Source organism: Cavia porcellus, unplaced genomic scaffold, assembly GCF_034190915.1.
Source record: "Cavia porcellus strain 051 isolate PalLab524CR breed Dunkin Hartley unplaced genomic scaffold, mCavPor4.1 scaffold_28, whole genome shotgun sequence".
Taxonomy (NCBI): domain Eukaryota; kingdom Metazoa; phylum Chordata; class Mammalia; order Rodentia; family Caviidae; genus Cavia; species Cavia porcellus.
In genome coordinates this window covers 39510134-39533528 of record NW_026947511.1, presented here as the reverse complement: position 1 = coordinate 39533528, position 23395 = coordinate 39510134, and the positions used below count along the sequence as shown (strand labels likewise).

The 23395-nt window shown below is 45.0% G+C and overlaps 1 protein-coding gene across 2 annotated transcripts in view; it reads left to right on the top strand.

Annotated features, from left to right (window-relative positions):
• Positions 1-6156: 6156 nt before the first annotated feature.
• Positions 6157-23395, top strand: part of Spats1 (spermatogenesis associated serine rich 1) — a 29865-nt gene continuing 12626 nt past the window's right edge. The window contains exons 1-5 of one of the 2 annotated variants that reach the window (XM_013156588.3): positions 6157-6520; positions 6796-6898; positions 11888-12035; positions 16533-16681; positions 19199-19360. In XM_013156588.3, the coding sequence (XP_013012042.2) occupies positions 6509-6520; positions 6796-6898; positions 11888-12035; positions 16533-16681; positions 19199-19360 (574 nt within the window). In that variant the 5' untranslated portion in view covers positions 6157-6508. Of the gene's footprint in view, positions 6521-6795; positions 6899-11887; positions 12036-15027; positions 15090-16532; positions 16682-19198; positions 19361-23395 lie in introns of those variants that run through there. The other variant, XM_063238801.1, reaches the window with a different exon arrangement.

Below are 23395 nucleotides of genomic sequence, written 5' to 3'. Positions count from 1 at the left end.
TGCGGAGAGAATTAAATCCATCCCGTGGTCTGCTGCGCAGTGGCTGGGGCCTGGCCTCTCGTTCCTCCCTCCTTGGTCTGCCTGCCTTCCCTGCAGCACTCTTCCTGCTCTTATTTTCATATTAAATTCCCTGCCTCTTTTATTTTTTTGAGACTGGGTCTCACTGGCCTTCAGCCTACTTTGTAGCCCAGGCTGGTCTTGAACTTGCGATGATCCTCCTGCCTCAGCCTCCCGAGTGCTGGGATTACAGGTATGCACCACCGCGCCCAGCTTCTTTGCCATTTGAAACCTTCCATTGGAGTAGAACAGGCATGGAAGTGTGTACATTGGTGGACACCGGGAGGGATTTCTAAGTGATCATGAACCTTAAAATGGAAATTATTTACTTATAAATATTTACGAGATAATATTTACTGTTTTCACCATTTAAAAATATACATCCGAGTTCTAGTCAGCCATAAAGGATAAACTTGAGCCTTTTATAGGTAAAGGGATGCAGCTTGAGACCGCACTCATAAGTGAAATAAACCAGACACACATATAAACATCATTTTTGTCTCACTACTGTGAGAAGCTGAAACAACATATGTATATGTGCATGTACACACAAAGTACTTGAAAGCACTATAAACATATTAGTTGATAATTATACTACCAATTTCTCTGAGCTCACTGAAGAGAAATATTTGTGCTGGTGTTGTTCTGACAGTTGAGTGCAGATGTCTTGGGCTCTGGGTGAATGATTTGGGGATGGCAGTGCACACTGTATGTACCATTGTTGCCCCTGATGGACGTGTTTTGAAATTTGGTTTTAGTTTTTTTTCCTTCTTTTGTTTATATTTTTTTTGTCTTTTTCCTTTTTATTGGTACCGGGGATCGAACTCATGACTGCCTGCTTGCAAGGCAGGTGCTTATGCTGTTGAGCTAAACCTCTACCCCCCTTTTTTTCTATTTGAAATAAAATGGGTTTGAAAAAAAATATACATCCACATCATTCTGTAGCCATCACCACTGTCTATCTCTAGGACTTTTTAATCTCTCCAAACCACTTTCTGCACCTACTAGAGCTCCTACCTCCCCCCAGCCCCTGGCCACCAGCTTCCCATTCTGCCTCTCTGAATCTGTCCCTTCTAGAGACCTCACATGTGGTCACAGACTTCTGACGTGACATGCCAGCCACATGGTTAAGCTCTCCTGCCAGGCAGTGACAAGCGGAGCCCTTCCACTTCCTGTGGGTCCTGCTCAGTACAAAGCGTGGCAGAAGCAGAGGTCTCAGAGTCCATCAAAGCCATTGTCAAAGGAAGCTGCCGATACCAGTGATGGTTTCTAAATTTTTCCTTCTTCATCTGCTCTGAGAGATTTCTTCCTGCTTATGTAGGTTTTTATACCCAAAAGAGTGTCTGTTTTTTTTTTTAAAGTGTCAAGTAAGCAGTTCTGTCTCTTTTTCTGTCCTTCCCCTTTCCCTAAATCTGAGTCCTGTTTAGTTGAGCAAAGAACATCTGGAAATCTGAAAGACTCGTTTCATCCAGAGATTGGCGCATATAATTCAGCGTCTTTCTGGGACACGAATGAGCAGGATTAGAATGTGAGAAAATAAAGGTCTGTGGGGAGAACTTGTCCATGTCTTACTGCTCAGAAGTCCTGAAGACGCTGGCGTAGGTGGCCATGGCCTTTCTGTCTGTAAAGTCTCTCTTCACCTTGAAGTGGACCACAGCTCACTTGTGGACTTGGAGAAGACAGAAGAGGAAAAGGCTTGTACAGGGGGAGGGACCTGGGCCTCTCCACCACGAGGTCCTGTAGGAACTGCAGAGGAGGATGAGAGTCACTGGGTTAAATCAGGGTCCTCAGCTGTGTACCCTTCCACGTTGTCACCTCTGTGGTGCGGCGTGTCACGTGACTTGCTTTGACCAGAAGAATATGGTGACAGCGATGTCTTAAAAGACATTGTGTGATTTCACTTGCTTTTTTGTTTCTATGCCCTTGGACACGAGGAGACTGTGCCTTCGGAGATGCCAACTCCAGGGAAATGACAGGTCCTGGGGTGCAAATCTGATTCTGCACTGTCCCCAGGAGCTAGGTCCAGCTGACCCTCATTCTAAAGGCCTGTAATCTGTCCCTGAACTCACAAGTGAGCGAATTATGTGCTGCTTACTGCAGGCTGCTGAGTTTGGGGGTCATTTGTTACACAACATTATCATTAAAGTAGCTGACTAACACACAGGGCACATGATAGGATAAGAGTAAAAAAATGAGTAGAGATGGCTGACCTGGGAGGCCAGAAGGATGTGCTGGTAGAGTCTGAGAAGAGAGAAGGTGGTAAAGGCCTCTGAGAACAAAATGGACTATATTGTAAGCTTGAGATCAGCCTGGACTATACAGTGAGACCTTAGCTCAACCTGTTCCTTCAGGAAAAAAAAAAAAAAAAAGATACAGAACCAGCCATCCAAAGAAGAGCTCACAGGTGTCTGCTGGGGGCCAGGCTCTGAGCTGTCCTGGGAACCTGGGGAAGTTACTTAATTTCTGCATTTGAGGCCTGGGGACAACGGGGCTCAAAGTGCCTGCCCCAGGACCCTGACTCTGGAATCTGTTTCATAGACTGCATGTGCTGAGTGAGACCTGGAGCCTCACTCATTTGAAATCCCAGTGCAAAGAGTTCTGTGCTTCTGGGGACAGGCACCCTTCCTGGGCACCCTGGCAGCCTGAGAGGGGAGAGAGCACAGTTGGGTGGTGCTGGGAACACAGTGGGGAGCACACACTGACACTGTGTGTCTGGGGACCTTAGGTTGAAAACCCAGCTGTGCCATCACCAGATGGATGGGTCACTGCATAGCCCCCTGGGCGCACCCCTCCTGTATGTAAACGGTGTGGGTGGTGGTGGGGGACTCTAATGGCATTCACTGTGCTGAGGCTTGGGGGCAATAAGCATCCAGAGGTTGGCATATGCATCATAGCCCTGATCTCCTGCCCTATAACCTGGGTCTGACAGGGCCTGCTGGTGAGGCCACTGAACGTGTGTGAGCTGGTAGGAGTGCTGGGTAGGTCCTGCCCTGGCGCCCCATCTTGCATCTTTGCAGCTCCCTCTGCCCCCAGCTTCCTTGGTGCCTCTCCTGGAGTCTGTGAAATGGATTCCAGAGTCAGGGTCCTGGGGCAGGCACTTTGAGCCCCGTTGTCCCCAGGCCTCAAATGCAGAAATTAAGTAACTTCCCCAGGTTCCCAGGACAGCTCAGAGCCTGGCCCCCAGCAGACACCTGTGAAGCCCCTCCTGGAGGCACTGATGGAGGAGCTGAGCCCATTTTCTTCTATGTCTAGGTTTGCACTGCCCTCTGGTGGCACTGCTGAGAACAGTGTGTTTACTGAGGCTGGTGGTGTGTGACCTTCCCTTGACATTGGGGAGGGGAGGGTCCCCTATCTTGGGTCTTTGCATCACTGTTGGGAAAAGGGTATTTAAGTCCCCTCCCCCCAGTTTAGCTTGTAGCTCTTGAGGCTTAGCAAACACAGAGGCTTTTCACCCTTGTCCCTGGCTCCGCAGCCATCAAATAACAGTGTCCTTCTTCCAAGGCTCAAGTTTCTGTCTACTGCAGACGCCTTTTCTTCTGCCAAGAGGGAGGAGGAGTGCAGTAGTGTTTATCTGATAACTTTCCCCCTCTGCCACCTGGTTTCCTCTCATTCTGACTGTGGTTCTGGCTGCTTGCAAGGGTGAGAGGCAGAGAAAACAAGAGTGTCCCTCATCCAGGTCTGCAGTTGTCCACTGCTGCCTCGGTGCCTGTCCTCGTGCTCCAGAGCCACTTTCCCACTGGTCACTGGACATGAAATTCTGCAGGGCCAGGAGGCCACGTGGAGGCTTTAGGCCAGCCTGTCATTGTCTGACCTTGCTGAGGAACCTGTTAGAATCATCCACTATTTACGATTGAATTGAATCACAGGACATCGCTGAAGTACAATCATATTTAGCCTGCCAAACAGCCATTGCATGTGGTATGATGTCATGACACTTTGCATCTGAACTCTGTTTCACAGTAGAAGTGACCTGGAGTCCAGGTTTCTTGGACCCATTCAGGCCAGAACCCTGGATGCTAGACTGAAGAGCAGGGGAGAGGTTCTTAAAACCAGAGAGAAGACAAAGTTTATCTGAAGGGGCTGAAGTGAACCCCGGTCCCTGTCTCAGCTTCTCCTGTCCCTGGATTCTGCAGTGACCTGTGGGCTGGGCTTGGATGGTGTGTGCAGTAGGCACTGGCAAGGGGGACCCTGGAAAAGCCCTTCTGGCTGGGAAGTATACGTCCTGCTGGATAAATGGGTAGGGCTTTAGGAAGCCTTGTGTTTCTAGAATCACCTATCTCTAGAATCACTAGAATCACTCCATCTCTGTTACAAATCCTGGTGGTGTGGGCTGTGTGGGAGGCCAGGCTGAATAAAGGCAGCTCCGAGGTGAAGGATCCCACAGGTGGCTCCAGAACCTCAGGGTCAGCAGCTACCCAGGCCCATGCAGCAGGCCTCTGGAACTTACCCAAGGGCTGAGAGCAAAGTGGCCCAGAAGGCTTCAAGCTGGTAGAAAGTTTATAACTGCGTCAAGGATGAGAGTTTCCCTTCTGGGATTCACCAGCCTGCCTCACAATCATGGAACCAAGAGAGGCCTGGATACCTTGGAGCCTGGTGATGCCGTGGGGGACTTGGTGTCTTTTTTCCCAGGAAGATACCAACAGAGAAGAGAGAGAGTCTCAGCTCAGACCATTTTACCCATCTGTACATCCATCTTTTCATCCATGCATCCATCCATTAAGTCAAATGGGTGTCTACACATGCTGGCTCTGTGCTAGGTGCTTGGTGTGTAACAGTGAACAAAACAGACAAATATCTTTGTCTTTCTGTCATTCCAGCAGCTTGAGTGAAGCCATTAGTCATGATGTTGCTTTCCTATTAAACAGATCCTAACTTACCATGGTGTGATTAAACAGATAACGTGTGTGTGTGTGTGTGTGTGTGTGTGTTTTAAATCTTTAATAAATAGAAATGCCCAGGACAAAATGTGAGATTTTTAGGAGGTCTGACCCCAAATTGTACATTATAGTTTGAGTCTACCTATGTTAACACACGTGTGCACTGAAAAGGTGCCCGGCAGAACAGCCATTAGACAGAAGTGGCAATGTGGCCGTTGGTGTGGCATAAGATCTCCCAATCGTTAGGCAGTTCATGACCTTGGCAACCCTATGACCTTGCTTCTGCCAATGAGAGGTGGGTTCCTCTCCCTGCGTCTGTGGGGGCAATTGAGCTCTGCCTGGTCTTTCTGGGTTCCTTGTGTGAGGAATGCAGACACAAGCCAGGAGGAAACACATGGAAAACCATATTACAGAGACAAGGTGAAGTCCCAAGGAGATCTCAGCAGACCACCGAAATCCATTACCAGCTTTGTGAACCAGGAAGGCCCAGCCACTTCCTATCCTGCAGCACAGAGACCCCAAGTGTGAACATCCTCACCGGCCAAGCGAACCCCAGAAGCTAGAGACAGCAATGATCATCGTTGTTAAAGCAACAGAATTGGAGGCTGATTTGTGATTCAGCAATAGATATCCACAAAAAATGGTTAGCCTCTGGATTGTGGGGTTATGGGTTTTTAATAATACTTTAGTATATTTTAAAGGTTTCCACAATGACTATTTATTTCTTTTATAATTAGAAAAAAATATATCAAAACCAAAAACACATTCTAATTTTCCCCACCTTGTCAAGAGAGAAACCAGGGCTAAATATAAATGTAGGAACTAAGCCTGGCTTGGGAAAAAGCTTCCCATAGAAGATTTATTAAGTCCTGGGAAGGATTAGGAAGATACATTTCAGTTGATAAGCTCGGAAGAGGGGTAGATTTGGAAGGAGAAATCTTGGAAACGAATCTCAGTTTTTCTGGGTGACCTTGAGCAAGCCCTTGTTCAAAGTCGGTTTTCTATTTTGAAAACTGCAGCTGGCTGCGGGAGGAAGAGATTAGTGAAGGCAGGGCGCATCTTTCCCTACCCCAGGGGTACGGTTCTAATAAGGAAAATGGCCCAGAGAAGAACCACAAGCTATTGAAAAAACAAAACAAAACAATAAAACACCTTTAGGTGGACTTTGTGGCGTCTTTGTCTAAAACACCTGCCCCGCCCCTATTTTTCCCTGAGGCCAGGGAGCCAGAAAGCAGCGAAGGAGGAGGCCGGGAGTCTCCGGGTATCCTGGCAACGCGGTATCCAGGCAACGCGGTGTCCTGGCAATCCGGTGTCTGGGCAACCCGCGACGCACATGCGGCCCCAAGCCCCCTACCCCTGGGCTCCTCCACCAGTCCTCGGCAGGACGTTAGGTTGAGGTTGGTGGATTGAACCGGTCGCCTCTTGGTGAAGGCCTTGAAGGGAGTTCTGGGTTTCCCAAAAAAGACGCGGAAAAGGATCCCTGCTTGCAAAGATCAGGGGCTTCTGGACCCAGAACTGCCTGCTGGGAGGAGGATATCTCTGACTCAGACCTAATCCCACCCTCTCAACTTTGGATGGCTTGTGGAGTACGTTTGTTGTGACTGATAACTTTTCTTTCTCTTCTCTCCTTTTCTTTCGAGTGAATCCAGAGCCTTCATACTGAGCTGCATCCCCAACATTTTATTATTTTTTGAATGTGAAAGAGGGTCTTGAGTTGCTCAGGCTGGGTTCATACTTGTGATCCTCCTGTCTCAGCCTCCTTTCTCTACAAAGGTCTTTTCTTGGTCTCTGGGTTTCTTTTAATGTTTAAAATCAAACCCTGTATGTGGATGAGATCACGGACTCTGGCAATGCTCCCCAGGGTTCATGGCTTCCCTCCATCTCAAGAGCAGCCTGTGGCAGAGAGCTGGAGAAGATTCGAGAGGAGGGCAACTTCAGTGTGACCGAGGCACAGAGGAGATACAGTTGAGTTCTAAGGAACCAGGGGGGCTGGGGATGAATCCCATTCCCTATCCAAGTATAGTGGACCCAGGAGGCCCTGTCTGAAGGCTGGCATGTTAGTCATCTTCCTGCAATTTTAACAGCTGCCTGAGATAACTGACTTATAAAGAGAAAGGCTTTTTTTGACTTGCAGTGTTAGAAGTTTAGATCTTTGGGCTCATGGCATGCATCAGGGTGGAGCAGGCATCAGAGCAAAACCACTCACCTCGTGGCTAGAAAAGGCTGCACCCGGGGCTGGGGATTTAGCTCAGCGGCATAAGTGCCTGCTTTGCAAGCAGGCAGTTGTGAGTTCGATCCCTGGTACCGATAAAAAGTAAAACGACAAAAAAAAAAAAAAAAAAAAAAAAAAAAAAAGAAAAGGCTGCACCCCCACCAGGCCCCACCACCTCCAGCAGTGCCAGGAATGGGGGACAAGCATTTAACACAGGGGGCACTGGGGACACCTCATGTTCCAAATGTAGCGGCTAGTTCGGGGCACGTAGCATCAACAGCTTGGCCAGGTGCTTCTGTCTGTGTGAGTCCAAGATCTGATCAGGCAGGGACACCCTCAAAGCAGAGATTCTCGTGAATTCCCTCACTGTGTCTCCTAATAGCCTGGAGCTTACAGATAAGTAAAGGGAGGCAGGGATTTGACCCAACCAGTGCTTTGGTTAATAAATGGTAAGGCTGGGATTTGACCGAAGCCTCCTGGTTTCCAGAGCTCACACTGCTCAGATCTTTGCAGATCTGTGGCACTGCATATTGGTGGGGACAGAGCAGGTAGAGATTAGGAAAGGCTATACTGAGTCATGGCTGGCTGCTCCGGCACTGGTGTTCTAGGCTGAGGAGGATGTCGGGGGGTTTGCCTTTAGAGCCAGCAAGAGGGAACGGGGCGTCTCCCAGAAAACCTCAGCGTTAGGATGTCATGCAGCTGGTAGAGGTGAGTGACCTGCAAGAAGCAAAAAGGGTTGGAGAATGTTCTGCCTTTGAACTATCGGGTCTTAGCCTGGTCCCTGCTCTCCTCAATCCCAGATTTGTGATCTCCTGGTTTTCCTTGGCAGTGCAGGGGGAGAGGGAGGTACAACACCCACACCCCAGCTGTGAGCTGGCCCAGAGGAAGTGGAGGAGTTAGCACCTTCCATTTCCCAGTGTGGCCTGCATAGGAGGAAGAAAAGATTCTGGGATTCTAACCTCAAGTTTTTTAGCTCCCTGCAGTTACTAGTTTGTTTGGAGGCAAACAAGGACCTAAGGGTGAGCTAGGGAGGCTCTGTACTTCTGAGTGAAGGGTACCAGAAGGGCACGGGCCTTGGATCACCAGGCCTGCCATTCCTTTTCTGCTCCGAGGCTGGGAAGCTATGTCTGAATTCAGCTTTGCATGGAGGGCATGGGGGGAGGGGGGAAAGTTTTCCATAAATCAGTTGAAGACAGCTGGGCATGGTAGTACATGCCTGTGATCCCAGTACTCAGGAGGCTGAGGCAGGAGGATCACTGTGAGTTCAAGGCCAACCTAACCACACAGTGAGACCTTGTCTCAAAAAACCAAAACCAGTTGTTAAATACACGTCTGTGCGCATGTTCATGCGCATGTGTGTGTGGGCTGTCCTAGAGCCTTAGCTGGCTCTGCTGAGTGCATTGCAGGCGTGGAAACTGCAGGTCTGTCACAGGGGATGTTTTATTTTATTGTAAAGTCCACAAGATGACAAGTGTGCTTATGAAAAGTGTACTCCTGCCCAAAGAAATGGCAGCCGTTATCTTGAGTTCCACAGATATTACAATAGAAAACTGCTTTTTATAAATTGCACTCCTCAGCTGTGTAACTCTGAATGAGTTATGTGACATTTCTACAGCTCAGTTTATTCCTCTGTATAATTATTTCTATTATATTTGTAATTATGATCTCCTTTTCATTTCTAATACTATTGTTTGTTTGTTTGTTTGTTTGTTTTTTTGAGACAGGGTCCTGCTCTGTAGCCCAGGCTGGCCTGGAACTCACACCATCCTCCTGCCTCAGCCTCCTGAGTGCTGGGATTACAGGTGTGCATCATCATGCCCAGCCTTCTAATACTATTTACTTGTGTTTTTCTTGACTCTTACTTATTTACATCATTAGTCCTTTGATGAAGCTATAGTTTTGACAGTCTTACTTTATTCATTTATGCTGTCACTTTGTGATTCCCTTCCTTATTTTGGAGATTTGCTCTTTCTCTTATTCCATTGAGAGCTTAGCTCATTAGTTTTGGAAACTTTGTTCTCAAACATTATGGTGCTGCGACAGTGTCCTAAGATGGACATTTGTCCCCATTGGCCTCTCCGATATTGTGACTGGTCTGACTTGTATGTGGTCAGGCAACGGGTGCCAACCAGCTGTCATGGTCTTTGTTTCCCGAGCACTGAAGCCTGTAGAGCTCCTCGGTGGCTGGACAGCACAACCCAGAGTCACCGAGGACCTCTCTGTTAAAGACTCTGTGTCACTTATGTTGTCACCATGGTCACATTGCCCTGAGGTCAACATGAGGTGGAAGGGCGGACATCAGTTGTCAGAGGTTTGAATGTAAACAATTTACTTTGCTCTTCCTTTCTGTTCTCTTTCTTTCTTTCTTTTTTCTTTCTCTTTTTTAACATAAATCATGTGTGATTAAATTCCTTAATCTAAAAGAATACTTCAATTAGTGTACAAAGTTCTAAACAGTAAGGCTTTGTGTCCTGAACTGGCCACTTTTATCCGCTGTGGTAGCTGAGATGATATTTAAATCAGTGGTATCTTACAGTCTGGAATACAGCATATACACCTGAGATCCCAGCTTTCTAATTACTGCTCATGTTGACTCCTACAGGTTCTGATATACAGTGCTTATATGCACTGATCATTAACCACCTCATGATTTCCATTATGGTTTCTTCTTCTATATGAATTATTGAGCAGTGCGGTTTGAGTTTCCAACCCTAATTGGTGCTCTTGGCTGTCTTTCTCTTATTGATTTATAATTGTATTGTATTGCAGTGAGATAGCATGATTTGTATTATATTTATTGATGCTTCTTCTATGCTTGTAAGTAGAAGGCTGCTCCTCTGCCTGCTAGGGGATGGTCTCCTTCTCCTGCCAGCTCTACTCTTTTCCTATCTCTCTGCTCAGCTTGACTTTGACCCAGGGACTCAACTCAAGCAACCACTGGGCCTTACTGTGCCTGGGGCTGCCCTGGGCTCTGGGGAATGTTCCAGAACATTCCAGATCACTTTCCTCCTGAGTTGCATCTTAAACATACTATACCCTCGGGTTTCTCCTGTAGGTCTTGGTCAGACCTCTGGAACATGCATGTGATTTTCATGACCTGGAAAATCTGGGGAGGATGCTGGGCAGTGGGCTGGGGTGGATTTTGGTGCAGTGAAGGAATTGGGCTCATGGCAGAGGGGGCTCAGGGCCAAACATGAGCCCAGGAGCACCTGGGTGGGAGCTTACTGGAAAGACAGGTTCCCAGGACTCACTTAGCGAGCTTCTAAATCAGGAGGGCTGCCATGGGGTTTGGAAGTTTGTATTTTTAACAGGCTTGAGAGAGTCCTTATATGGCAATCTGAGAAATGGCAGAATGGAGGGATTTGGAAAGTAGGAAACAGCGTAGTTGTTTTTAAAGTTGGGTTCACAGGGAAAGTCTTCCTAAGTGTGAAGGGTTTGGGGGTGGGGATGGGGAAGGACTTGACAAGCGTGGGTGTGATTCACTTGCCGAATGAGTTTGAGAGGAAATGAATACAAATGGTCTCCATTGCAGTTCTGCTGCTGGGTGGTGGAAATTCTGCAGAGGGCACATGGCTTATACCATCTGTGTGCGAGATGAAGCCTTTGGGGGTGGCACGGTGCTTAGTCTAGAGAGCCAGGCACGCCTTGTGACTTCCTTATAACCGGAGCTTATGCCAAGTCTGTGAGCTTCTGTGTGTACAAAGTTGTGCGTAAAGAAAGGCAGTGTCTATACATCATCTTTCCTTGCATCATAATTAGACAAGGTTGAAAATGTAAAGAGAACAGATTGACTGGTTTTTTTGGTACCAGGGTCCAAACTCATGATCTTGCGCTTGCCAGGCTGGCACGCTTTTGCCACTGAGCTAAATCCCTGGCCAGATTGACTTTTATAAGCTAAGAATTATATAAAAAATAGAAATCTGTCTGACAATCACTGGATTTCAGGATTCTCTTGTGATTGGAGGTGATCAGAGAGTTATTCTTTTTTTATTCACTCCAACATTTGTTAAGATCGGTATTCAGTGCCGGGCAATGCTTTTGATGTGAGCCTGGTGTAGTGGTGTGTGCTTATAATCCCAGTACTCCTGAGGCAGGAAGATCACTATGAGTTCATGGCCGGCCTGCTTCATAGTGAGTTCAAGGCTAGTCTAAACCACACAGTGAGACTCTGTCTCAAACAAAAACAAAAACAAAACAAAACTTTTAATGCTACTAAGAAGAGTGGGAAGAACGGTCTGTGTAGCTGGTGACTTGTGGTGGGCAGAGACCTGGACATTTCTGAAGGGCAGTCCTTTGCTTGTCATCTTCACTGTTCTTCCCAGGTCATGCACTTTGGAAAGCTGGCCTGAGATGTTCAGTACAGCCCACAGTGACAGACAGCTGGGCGCAGGTCTCTTCTCTTCCACTTAGTAGAAGGAACAAGCAGTCTACACAGTGGTTAGAATTTTGGACTTCGTGGTCACAAGAAAGGTGATCAAACCTGGTCCTAGATGTTTATTTTCTGTGACTCAAAAGCAAATTGCATAACCTGAGCCTGTTCCACCTCTTAGGATGGGGAGATGAGTGATCCCTGTGTCTATGATCTTTAGGAAGATAAAATGGGCTATGGGTTAGTGTCACCCCCAGCACACAGCAAATGCCCAATGTTATGAGTCGTTTTTCTTAAATAAGTCATTTATAATCTAGGGATAAAGACACAGTGGCAGGTACTCGACTAAGTGGTGGCATCTATGTGTTGCAGGTGGTACCCACAATGATCTCCCAGGGTCCAAGCGATGCTCTGCCAGTGCGACATACCCCAGTGGGAGTGCCAGCTCCTCACCCTCTACAAGAATGGGTCTGAGGGTCAGTGAGCCTCCAGGCCTCCTTGGAGCAAGTGCTCAGCAGGTGTAAGTAAGGGCTGGTGAGCAGCCATTGTGGCTGGTGTAAGCTGTGTCCAAGAGGTCCCTAGTCCAAGGGGCATCACAGCCTGGTCAGCAAGGCATGAAATCTGGAGTCTGATATCAGGGTTCAAATCCTAACTCTGCTACTTTATTTGCATTTCCTTAACAATAAAGAATTTTGAAGCTGGATATGGCCAAATACACCCATAATCCTAGCACTTGAGAGGCTGAGGCAGGAGGATTGCCATGAATTTAAGGCCACCCTGGGCTGCATACTAAGTTCAAGACCAGCCTGAACTGCATAGTGAGACCCTGTCTCTACAAAAAAAAATTTGAAAAATTTTTTCTAAATATTTATAATAAAAGTGAGTTTATTGTAAACAATTTAAAATTAGAAAAAAATATTAAAAATAAAAAGTCACAATAATTGCACATTTTAGAGAAGACATGTTAACATTTTGATTGTGGTTGAGGTAGGGCAGACTGAATGCAGGACCTCATGCATGTGGGGCTCTACCCCTGAACTATACCTCTAGTCCTAATATTAACTTTTAAAAAATTTATTCATTTTTACAGACATTAAAGGAAGGCATATTAATTTTTTTTTATTTAAGAGGAAAAAGAGAAAAACACAAAACAAACCAAAGCGGTGTAAGGGTACACGTAATACAGAACTACAAAAAAACAAAACAAAACAAAAAAAACAAAACAAACAAACAAAAACATAACAGTAAGAAATCACCTGTTAGTATATTACATATTATCATCTTGAAAATAGTTCCTCAAATCACAGTATCAAAGAATACAAGGTGGACATTCAAACAGGTAGACTGCAAACAGCTGTGTTCAATGATCCAAAAACATTGATACAGTCAGCTATTTAACACCTCTAAACACACTTGCTGTTATATCCGTTAGAGCTCTTTTTCTTTTTTTTTTTTCCCTCTCTTTTTTACAACAAAATTCACACAGTTTGGATTTCATTACTCCTTAGTGCTTATTACTTTTTTGGGGGGGGGGAGAATACAGTCAAATATGGCAAAACAAAGCTGTCAGTCAATACCAAGGATAGACATAGCACATGATGTAGAACAGAGTACAAGTTTATCAACAATGGTTATCAACGTTGTCCCTTGTTTCCTTAAAAAGAATTGTCTATCTCATTAGATATTATAAAGTTGGACAAAACAGTAGAGAACAAGACCAATAAAACTTAGGCATTGTAAACATTACAGGACTTCCAAAGAAGACAATAGTCAAACCAGAATGGGTATCTTAGTGAATCTTATTGTCTTCAAAGTAGTTGCCTATGTCAGGAAGGCATATTAATTATGCTAAAGAACATATTTTGGGCTGGGGGTTTAGCTCAGCGGCATATAAGCGCCTGCCTTGCAAGTAGGCAGTTGTGAGTTCCATCCCCGGTACCGATAAAAAGAAAAAAAGAACATATTTTATTCTCCATTTTCCCAAAAAATAGCACCTGGCATAGTAATTTTTTTTTTTGTCTTTTTGAGACAGAGTCTCGCTATGCAGTTCAGGCTGGCCTTGAGCTCACTTTGTAGCCCAGGCTGGTCTTGAACTCCAACGATCCTCCTGCTTCAGCCTCCCGAGTGCTGGGATTATAGATGTGAGCCACCATGCCCAGCTCCAAAATGACTATTTTAAGCTTCACTTTGGGAGTCCTTAAAAACTTACACTCTTAAATTACCTTTATTAAAGTTATTAACAAATTACTGCAAAAAAGTCTTAGCATAGCCAGGCATAGTGGTGCATGCCTGTAATCTCTGCACTGGAGAGCCTGGGGCAGGAGGATCATGGGGAATTCCAGGCCAGCCTGACCCTGTTTAAACAACAACAACAACAACAATAATAATAATTTTAAAAAACCCAACCAAATAAACGACAACAAAAAAAAGTCTTAATGTAAAAGAGACCTCAACTCCTTGGGTTTGGGAATTTTTGTAAAGAAAAATACTTGATTCGTCTCTCTATATGTGAGCTACAGCAGAGTCAAGCTTCTTTTTTTTTTTTTGAGACAGGGTCTCATGTAGTTTAGGCTGGCCTGGACTCCCTATGTAGCCCTGGCCGGCTTTGAGCTCAGTGATTCTCCTGCCTCAGCCTTCCAAGTGCTGAGGTTACAGGCATGCATCACCACACCCAGCTAAGCGCCTTTTTACTTAGGGTAATGTTGCTAGGGACCCTAGTCTGAGATTATTCTAAATTTAATATTGCCCCTTTCACCATCAGGCCTCCATTGAAATTGAATTTCAAGTAGAAAGAAAGAAGTGTGAGAAACAGAATTTTGCTGCAGACCAAAATTATTCTACAAAACACAGAAACAGTAACAGCTCACCATGAACTCAGGACAGAAGATGAACTTTACACCACTTTCCTTTGGTGACAGGACAGCTAACGAGATAGATAGTGTCTGGGACAGAAGCCCTCTAGGTTGGGTACAGAGACAACTTTGTGGTAAACCGTGTTCTCTGCTGATATTATTCTGGATATCAATAATCTGCTGAGGCTGGGGATGTAGCTCAGCAGCACGGCGCCTGCCTGGCAAGCGTGAGGTCCTTAATTCCATCCTTGGAACCAAAAAACAAACAAACAAAACCCCAATCATATTCTGAAAGGATTTCCCAATTCTTTGTTGTCTTTCAAGCATAATATCATGTAAACATGTTTACAATTTTTTCTGCATTTCCTAGCTTTTAGTGAGTTTATCCTAGACTTGGGTTTTATAGTTTGTTTAGCTCTACAAACCAAAGCAGGAACTGAATGGTTGCACTGTTAGCATCTTGACTTAATGCAAAAAAAAAAATCATTCTAAGACAACTTTTAAGATTAAACTACTGCCAGAGATTTAGCTCAGCGATGTAAGCACCAGACTGGCAAACACTAGGTCATGAGTTTGATCTCGGTACAAAAAAAAAAAAAAAATTAAACTACTATTTATTAAACTACTGTTTTTATTATTCTGCTTCATTATGGCCTATAGGACTTGCTGGTTTCAAAGGTCATACAGCCAACATCTCCAATGTCACCTGCAGACCATTTGAGGTACAGTTGACACTTGAAAGCATGTTCCTGTATCCTGTTGTCCGCTCTGAAAGCACAGGTCAAGGTGATCATGCCTTGTCTCAGCCTTTAGGTGGCCTTGAGGATGTGTATGCAGTGAATCAGGCAGCTGAGGACACAGGACAGCTCCAACTCAGGGCCTGGCCCCTTGGAGAAAGCCCTTTGTGGGTCACCCCTGGAAACTCCCACTTCCACAGTTGTGAGTGGCCTGGCCACACGACACCCAGCACTTTCCGCTGGAGCACTGTCCTCTGTGGCTGCTGGTGGCCCCAGGGCCTCTTGCTGACCAGTCCCTCTGCAGAGCTTCCCTGATGCCAGGGGACAGCACAGGCAGGCATCTTGCTGCTGACTTTCTTCCCATGGATCCTTTCAAATAGAGAAGCAGGAGACCAGATGTCTCACTCTGTGCATTTCCATTTCCTTTTTTTATACCAGGAATCGAACTCAGGACCTTGCACTTGCCCTGCAAGTGCTTGTGCCGCTGAGCTACCTCCCTGGCCTAGGTTTTCCACTTTTTAAATGTCTCCTTTGGTAAGTGCTCCTCCCTTCTACTCCCTTCATTCCCCCACCCTAATCTACATTCCCTCCATCTGGAGCTGCCCGTACTGGACGTTTCCTGTAAATGAAGTCATCACAGGTGGCCCTTGGGGGTCTGGTTTCTTTCCCTTAGCTTAATGGGCATATTATTCCTTGTTTTGTTTGTTTAACCCATGATAAAATAAATACCTATAGCATAACATACGACCTTCTATCTATGTTTCATGAGGCTTGTATTGTTGTGTCACCCTATTCTCAAAACATCCTGATCATCCCAAACATAATCTACACCTCTTAAGAACCAATGCAGCATTCTCCCTGCTCTGCAGCCCTGGAAGCCTCTGGATGACTTTTGGTCTTCACAGAAGTGGAATCATACAATATTTGTTGTTCTGTATCTGACTTCTATTGGTTAGCACAATGTTTGCAAGTTTCACCCATGCTGTAGAATGAAATGGAACCTCATTCCTCTAACAGTTGCATAATATGCCACTGAGTTTTTGTGCCAACTTCTGTTTGTCCGTTCACCTATGGATGGACTCAGGTTGTTTCTGCTTTTTGATTACATGAATATTCCACAATAAGCTTTCCTGTATATGTATCTGAGTCTCTGTTTTCAATTCTCTTGGATACATACCTAGCATTACTGGGTCGTATAGTAATTCTTATTAAACTTTTTGAAGAACTACTAAATCATCTTGAGACATTTTAAAGCACGTATCTATCGAATATGTTTCACTTCCTCCTTGAATCATGAATTGGGGGCTTCCGTGGAGGCGTCAGCAGAGCTCTGTGTGTGAGAATGCTGAGACTCGAGTGCGGGGTGTGTGAATTCAGAGTTTCCTGTTGGAGCACACGAAGACTCCGTTCCCTCTGCTTTCTCTCCAGCACTGCTGCAGATCTTGGCCGGGAGTCCTCCCCCTGCTCATCCTCCTCTTCCTCCTCCTCATACTCCCATCGCTCCCTGGAAGCCATGGCACCCGAGGTCCATGAGGCCCAACAGCCTGCAGAGTTCAGCCTGCTCAGGCTGCAGACAAGTGAGTGGCCACAGACACCCCGATGTGTCTCCATGCTGAGTTCCGCACAGCTCTGCATCTGTGGGCTGTTGGCATGGGGGTCGCTTGTGCCAAGCGCAGGACTCACCTCCTTTCCAGGGTTTATGCTTGCATATAAACATAGTCGGGTGCTGTAAAATGATGTTTTGGCCAACAATGGGTAGCAGATGGGATGGCGGTGCCATTAGGCTGTCACAGGGAGGAAAAATTTCTGTCGCCCAGTGACATTGCTGTGCTGCCAGGTGTGGGAGGCATAGCACATGCAGTAGGTGCAGTCCTATCGCATGGTGACAAATGACTGAGCTATTGGCTTATATACCCACTGCACTATATGATAATGTACTTTTTAACCTTTACTTTAGAGAGTATTTCACCTTTATTTTAGAGTATTTTATTTTATTTTATGTTTTGTCTTTTTGAGATAGGGTCTCACTATGTAGTTCAGGTTGGCCTTAGTCTCACTTTTTAGCCCAGGCTGGCCTTGAACTTGAAATCATCCTCATGCCTCAGCTTCCCGAGTGCCAGGATTACAGGAGTGTGCCACCACGCCCGGCCTTTAGAGTGTATTTCTTTTACTTGTTTTTGTTTTGTTTTTGAGATGGGGTCTTGCTGTGGAGTTCTGGCCTTGAACTCACTATGCAGCCCAGGCTAGCCTCAAACGCTCAGCGGTCCTCCTGCCTCAGCCTCCTGAATGCTGGGATTATAGGTGTGCACTACCATATTCTGCTAGACCTCCTACATACTAAAGAAAGTTTTGTTGTTGGACAGTCTGTTGTGTTCTGCTGGCAGATGACTCATTATCTCCTGTTTGGAAGTCACACGCACCAAATAGTCTGTGTCATCCCGAGGACCTATATCATCTGGTTTGTCATGACAAACCGAGGACCTATATCATCTGGTTTGACATGCCATGATAGTCACACAACACTAAAGGATCCTAATGACACTTTTCTTCTAGTTGTGCAAGGCATGCACATACGTGAAGTCAGTAAGTCAGAGCAGACAAACCCTTCACACTCAATGGTGAAGAGACCGTGGTCTCTTTCTCTGTCACTGTATTTAGGTCTGTGTGGCTACTTTAGACCTAACCATTTCACAGAGAGGGACACTGAGGCGTGAGATGTGTACACCACACAGGTGTACACAGCCCAGAAGCAAAGCAGTACCATTCAAACCCAAACGCACTGACCTCCAAAGCCTTTCTGGGCCACCCCAGGCCCCAATGTCGCTCAAGCAACCCTTGGGCTGTGAGAATCCTTTATCGTTTAAAATCACTGTTAGCAAATTTGCAAGAAAAATATCAAACACAACATAGGCGCTGAGGTCCAGTGCCGACCTGAGGTCTTTGTTACTTGGCAGCGTTATGCATGTGTACTGTGACACACATGTGCCAATACTTGTCCTATCCAGCTGGGATGCCCCAGTTGGACTCGCCTTTCCCTGCTGGGTGAGCTTTCTATTTTGTCTACACAGGTCTGTGTCACAGGTGCTTAGGAGACTGGCACTATGTTCCCTGCCTTCTGTATAACTTTCAAGCTTTATTTTGGGAGGAGAAGGTAAAAAGGGAATAAATATGAAGTCTGTTGGGTAACTTCCCTTTTCTCATTTTCTGTCCTTTTATGTCTCGTGGTTGATTTGGCTTCTGATGCATGAGGTGTGGCCCAACTATACTGTGAATGCACGTTTTTAAAAATTTATTACAGTAAAAGACGTTGCTAGCTGGCTGTGGAAGTCTACGCCTGTAATCCTAGAATTGGAAGGCTGAGGCAAGAGGATCTCCGTGAGCTCAGGGCCAGCTTGGGCCACAAAGTGAGTTCAAGGGCAGCCTGAACTGCATAGCAAAAACCCTTCTCAAAAAAACCAAAAAACAAAGAAAAAGACACATTGTTAAGAATTTACCTCACAATGTATCCCCTTACTTGGAACATGCTTATGGCTTCATTCTGGCCACTTTCTGAAGCAGTTCTGAAGCCCTCTTTCATGAGTGTCTTTGTGAGGTGTGGTAAAAACTTGGATGAACCTGCAGCCTAGTGCCGTGAATGCAAGAGCCGGCTCCTTAAAAGCGTCCCAGTGTGGCCTTCCCCACCTGAGCTACCAGATCCGGACTGGATGACTTCTGGAGATTCCTCAAAGTTGAAATGACCACAGAAGAGAAACCTTTTTGATAGATTCACAGCATGGAAGCAGCCAGAACGACATGAAACTAAAGACACAACAGAGGATTCCAGAACTGCTTCACAAAGTGGCAAGAACAGCAGGAGGAGTGTGTTCAATGTAAGGGAGGAGGACGATTTTGAGGGGATTCATGGCAGTGAGTCTTTTACTGTAATCAATCAAGTTTCAAATGAAAAGATTCAGACACACACCTTACACTTTGACCCCACCATGTAGACTGAAGGAATCCTGCACATTCCTAAGGCCGTTTTGCTGGGTAGTGCCCTGGGGTTTGGCCCCACCCTTGGGCACTGTGCTATCTGGGGGAACTCTGATGTCTTGCAGAAGATGGACACCGACCTGAGTGGACGTTTTACCCAAGGTTCAGCAGCAATATCCACACCTACCACGTCGGGAAGCGGTGCTTCTTCAATGGGGTCTTTCTGGGCAACAGGCGGTCCAAGTCTGAGTGGACAGTGGACAAGCGCCTCGGGAGGAAGAGATACGGTAAATCTGTCCTCTGAGGTCTCCTCGGTGTGGGCCCCACTGTCACCTTCACACAGCCAGGTGGATGAGAAAGCAAGGGCTTGTTGGTAGGTGATGGGTTTTGGCAAACCAGTTTACACTTTTGTTTTTTCTCAAAATTTCATAAAATGTTAATGTGACATTTAAGTTATCAGGGAAGTTCCTTCAGACTGTTACTAACAGAAGTCTCCCTGAAGTCTGGAGGAAATGGCTGTTTCATGAGGTGCTGCCTGTCATTTGTGCATTTGAAGTGTATTTTTTGTTTTCCACAAGGATAACATCCCATGAGCCTTAACCTGAAGCACACGTTGCTACTTTGTAGCTTATTTAATTAAAAGCAGTTAAGATAAAACATTGTATATGTTATATATATATATAGGTATCTCTTTAGTTTTTAAATTGATGCCCAACTTACCCACAACTGACCTCCCAAAAGACCCAAAGAGGCTGCTGAGTGCCTGCGCACCACTCATGGTCCTCAGTTCTCCTGAAACCACCAGGCGAGAGGATGAAGGAGAATGCCAGGAGCAAAAGAGAAACAAGTACAGAGTTTTCATTTCTGAGCTTTAACATAGGTTTTCCAACTTAGAGCAGACACAGGTTTGCTTTTCTTCTTCCTCTCCCTTCCTTTCTCCCTCCCCTTCCTTTTTTCCTCCCCCTCTCTTCCTCTCCTTCATTTCTTCCTTCTCTCTTTTCTTTCTTTCCCCTTCCTCTTCCTTTTTCCCTTCCTTTTTTCCTTCCTTCCTTCTTCTGTCTCCCTTTCTTACCTCTTTCTCCTCCTGTCTTCCTTGCTCCAATCCTTCTTTCTTTCCATGGATAGTGTGTCAATACCAAATCCCTGCAAAGGCTTATTTATGAAATATTTGTTGAATCTGTAGCCTAGAGTACCAGAAGCAGCGTGCTCATCTCACACCATTTAAGAAACAGAGTCTTATTTTTGTACTGCAAGCCCGCAATGTGCCTCTCCCCAAATACTGCATCTTCCTCCCCGACTTCAGCAGTAAGCCCCATCCTACATTTACTAAAAAACAAAAACACTAGGTAAATTTTCAAATAAATGACAAAGTAGAGAAAATAGCAGGATGAAATCCAATATACTAATCCAGTTAGTATCAATAGTTACCAACCCGTGGCTACTTGGGCTTCATCTTTACCTTTTTCATCTATTTTAAAGCAAGTTCTAGCCATCGTATTATCCCATGTCACAGAAAAGGATGCCTTATTGTTGTTGTTATTAATAATAATAATAATGATATGCAATACTAAGGATTGAATCCAGGGCCTCACACATCCTAAACAAGTCATCTACTACTGAGTTACATCCCCAGCCCTGAAAAGGGTTATTTTTCATTAATATGACCACAATACCACATCAGAGGAGCACATCTTTAAATGAGCAATCATTTCTTAATCTCACCTAACAGTCAGTGTGCAAAAGCCCAGCTGTCTCATAAGTGCCATAATTTTTAAAAATTAAGTTTGTTCCATCAAGATCACGCTGAAGTCAGTGAAGTGCCTCTTAAGTCTCTTTCAGGTGCCCCCTGATCTCTGTGAAGTTTGTTTGGTAAGGAAATGAGGCCACTTGTCCTGGAGCGTTTACCGTAGCGGGGACTTTGCTGCTGGCCTCCTGGTGCCGTTGAACAGGTTCCCCTCCGCGGTAACCGGGAGTAGGACACCCAGGCTCTGCTTGTTTGGGGTGATCACTTTTCAGGGGGCAGTGTGCAGTGGTTTCTTAACGCCTCAAATGTCACGCTCTCTCCACCTCCAGTCCCCCGTGATTTCACTGCCACCCTTCATACTCTTAAGCTCCACACAGGACAGGTCGCATCTTCCTTTGTGCGATTCTCTTCTCCCTTTGTTATTTCTTGGACAGGATGCAGAGGGATGGCTCGGAACTACCCACCAGCAGTCATTTTAAACGGTGACACATTTATCATAGGGGAAAAAATCAGCCAGAATATGTTCAAATCATGCTGTCTTAGCTCATCAGCCACGGTGAGGCTGTTGGTGGAATTGTCTGAAGGCCTAATAGTTGCCACAGAAGACAGGATATATGGTGTCTATAGGTTGTAAGGAATAGAACTGGGGATACAAATTTTCATTTGCACAGCTTTTCCTAGAGTTTAGCATGTTGTATTAGTCAGAATAGGACAGATTCTGCTGCAGTAACAAACAGCCCTTGAAATCTTAGCAGCTTAATCATTGATGTTTGTTTTTTCCTCCTGTAAATTCCTCTGTGGTTGTTATTTAAGGATCCCTCTGCTTCTACCTTGTGGTTTTTCTGCATCTCACAGGTGGCTTCTAAGGTTGCCACATCAGGGTAAAAAGTACTGGGAGTTCACGTTTGAGCTCCTCAAAAATGCTGCATGTTGGAATTGACCCATGTCAGCCCTGCTCGCGGCTTTTTGATCCGAGCAAGGCTTGGCCTCAGGGCACCGGAGTAGTTGGTAAATATTTTTTCCCATTCTGTGGGTTATCTCTTTACTCCTTTGGTGGTTTCATTTGCTGTGCAAAAACTTTTTAATCTGGTGCAATCCTCGTTGTTGATTCTTTGTAATATTTCCTGTGTAATAGGGATTTTATTTATAAGGTTTTGCCTATATCTGTCTTCAAGAGTTTTACTTATTGTATTTTCCAACAAATTGTTTCTGTTTTTATATTTAGATCTTAGATACATTTTGATTGTAGTTTAATACCTGGTGAGAAAAAGGGGTCTATGTTCAATTTTTGACATGTGGAAAACCAGTTTTCTCAGCACCATTTGTTAGAGGCCATCTTTCTTCTAGTGAATGCGTTTGGCCCCTTTTTCGAAGGTGAGGCAGCTGAGTGTGGTTGGAGCTGTTTCTGCATCTTTTATTCTGTTTTACTGGTCCTTTTTTTTTTTTTTTTTTGCTAGCACCTCGCTGTTTTTATCATAACAGTTTTATGGTACAACTTTGAATCAGGGATTGTGATACCCCCTGCTTTTCCCTTTGTCCGGAATCGATTTTGCTATGTTAGGTCTCTTCTGTTTTCCCATGGATTTTGGGATTGTTTTCTCCAGTTCTGTGAGGCATGCTGTTGGTATTTTAATTGCAATTGCATTAAGTTTGTGTAACAGTTTTGAAAGTATGGCCATTTTCACAATATTGGTTCTGCCTATCCAAGAACAAGGGTTCTTTCAATTTTTGGACATTCTCTTCAGTCTCCTTTTTCAGAGTACAGGTTTCAATGTATAGGTCCTTTGCTTCTTTGGTTAGATTGATTTCTAAGTATTTAATCTTTTGGATGCTATTATGAAAGGTGTTTTCCTAATTTTTCTCTCAGTGAATTCATTATTCATGTACAATAATACTATTGATTTTCAAGTGTTGAACTTCTATCCTGCTATGTTACCAAATTTGGTTATTAATTGTAGGAGTCTCTTGGTGGAGTTTTTGGGATCTTCTATGTAGAGTATCATGCCATTAGTAGATAATGATAATTTAACTTCTTCCTCCTTTATCCATGTCCCTTTCATTTTTTCTCTTGTCTAATTGCTCTGGCTAATGTTTCCAGAACTATCTTGAACAGCAGTGGTGACAGTGGACATCCTTGTTTTGTTCCTGAATTTTTTTTGTTACTGGGGATTGAACTCACCACCTCATACTTACCTGGCAAGTTCTTAAACCACTGGGCTAAATCCCCAGCCCTTTGCTCCTGATCTTAAAGTGAAAGCTTTTAGTTTTTGACCATTTAGTATGAGTTTGGCTGTTGGTTTGGCATAGATGGCCTTTATCAAATTGAAATGAAGAAGTTTTTTTTTTTAACATTGATTGGATGTTGGATTTTGTCAGATGCTTTTTCTGCATCTATTGTGATCATCAATTGGTTTTTGTCCTGGGTTTATTAATGTGGTGTAATACATTTATGACTGCTACCATTTCTTGAGTGCCAGTTATGTGCTCACACTGTTCTTGTTGCTTATGAGAGCTTTGCAAAATTGACATTTGGAACAAGCAGTTTACAAACAAAGCTAGCTACGAAGGCTTAGGGAGG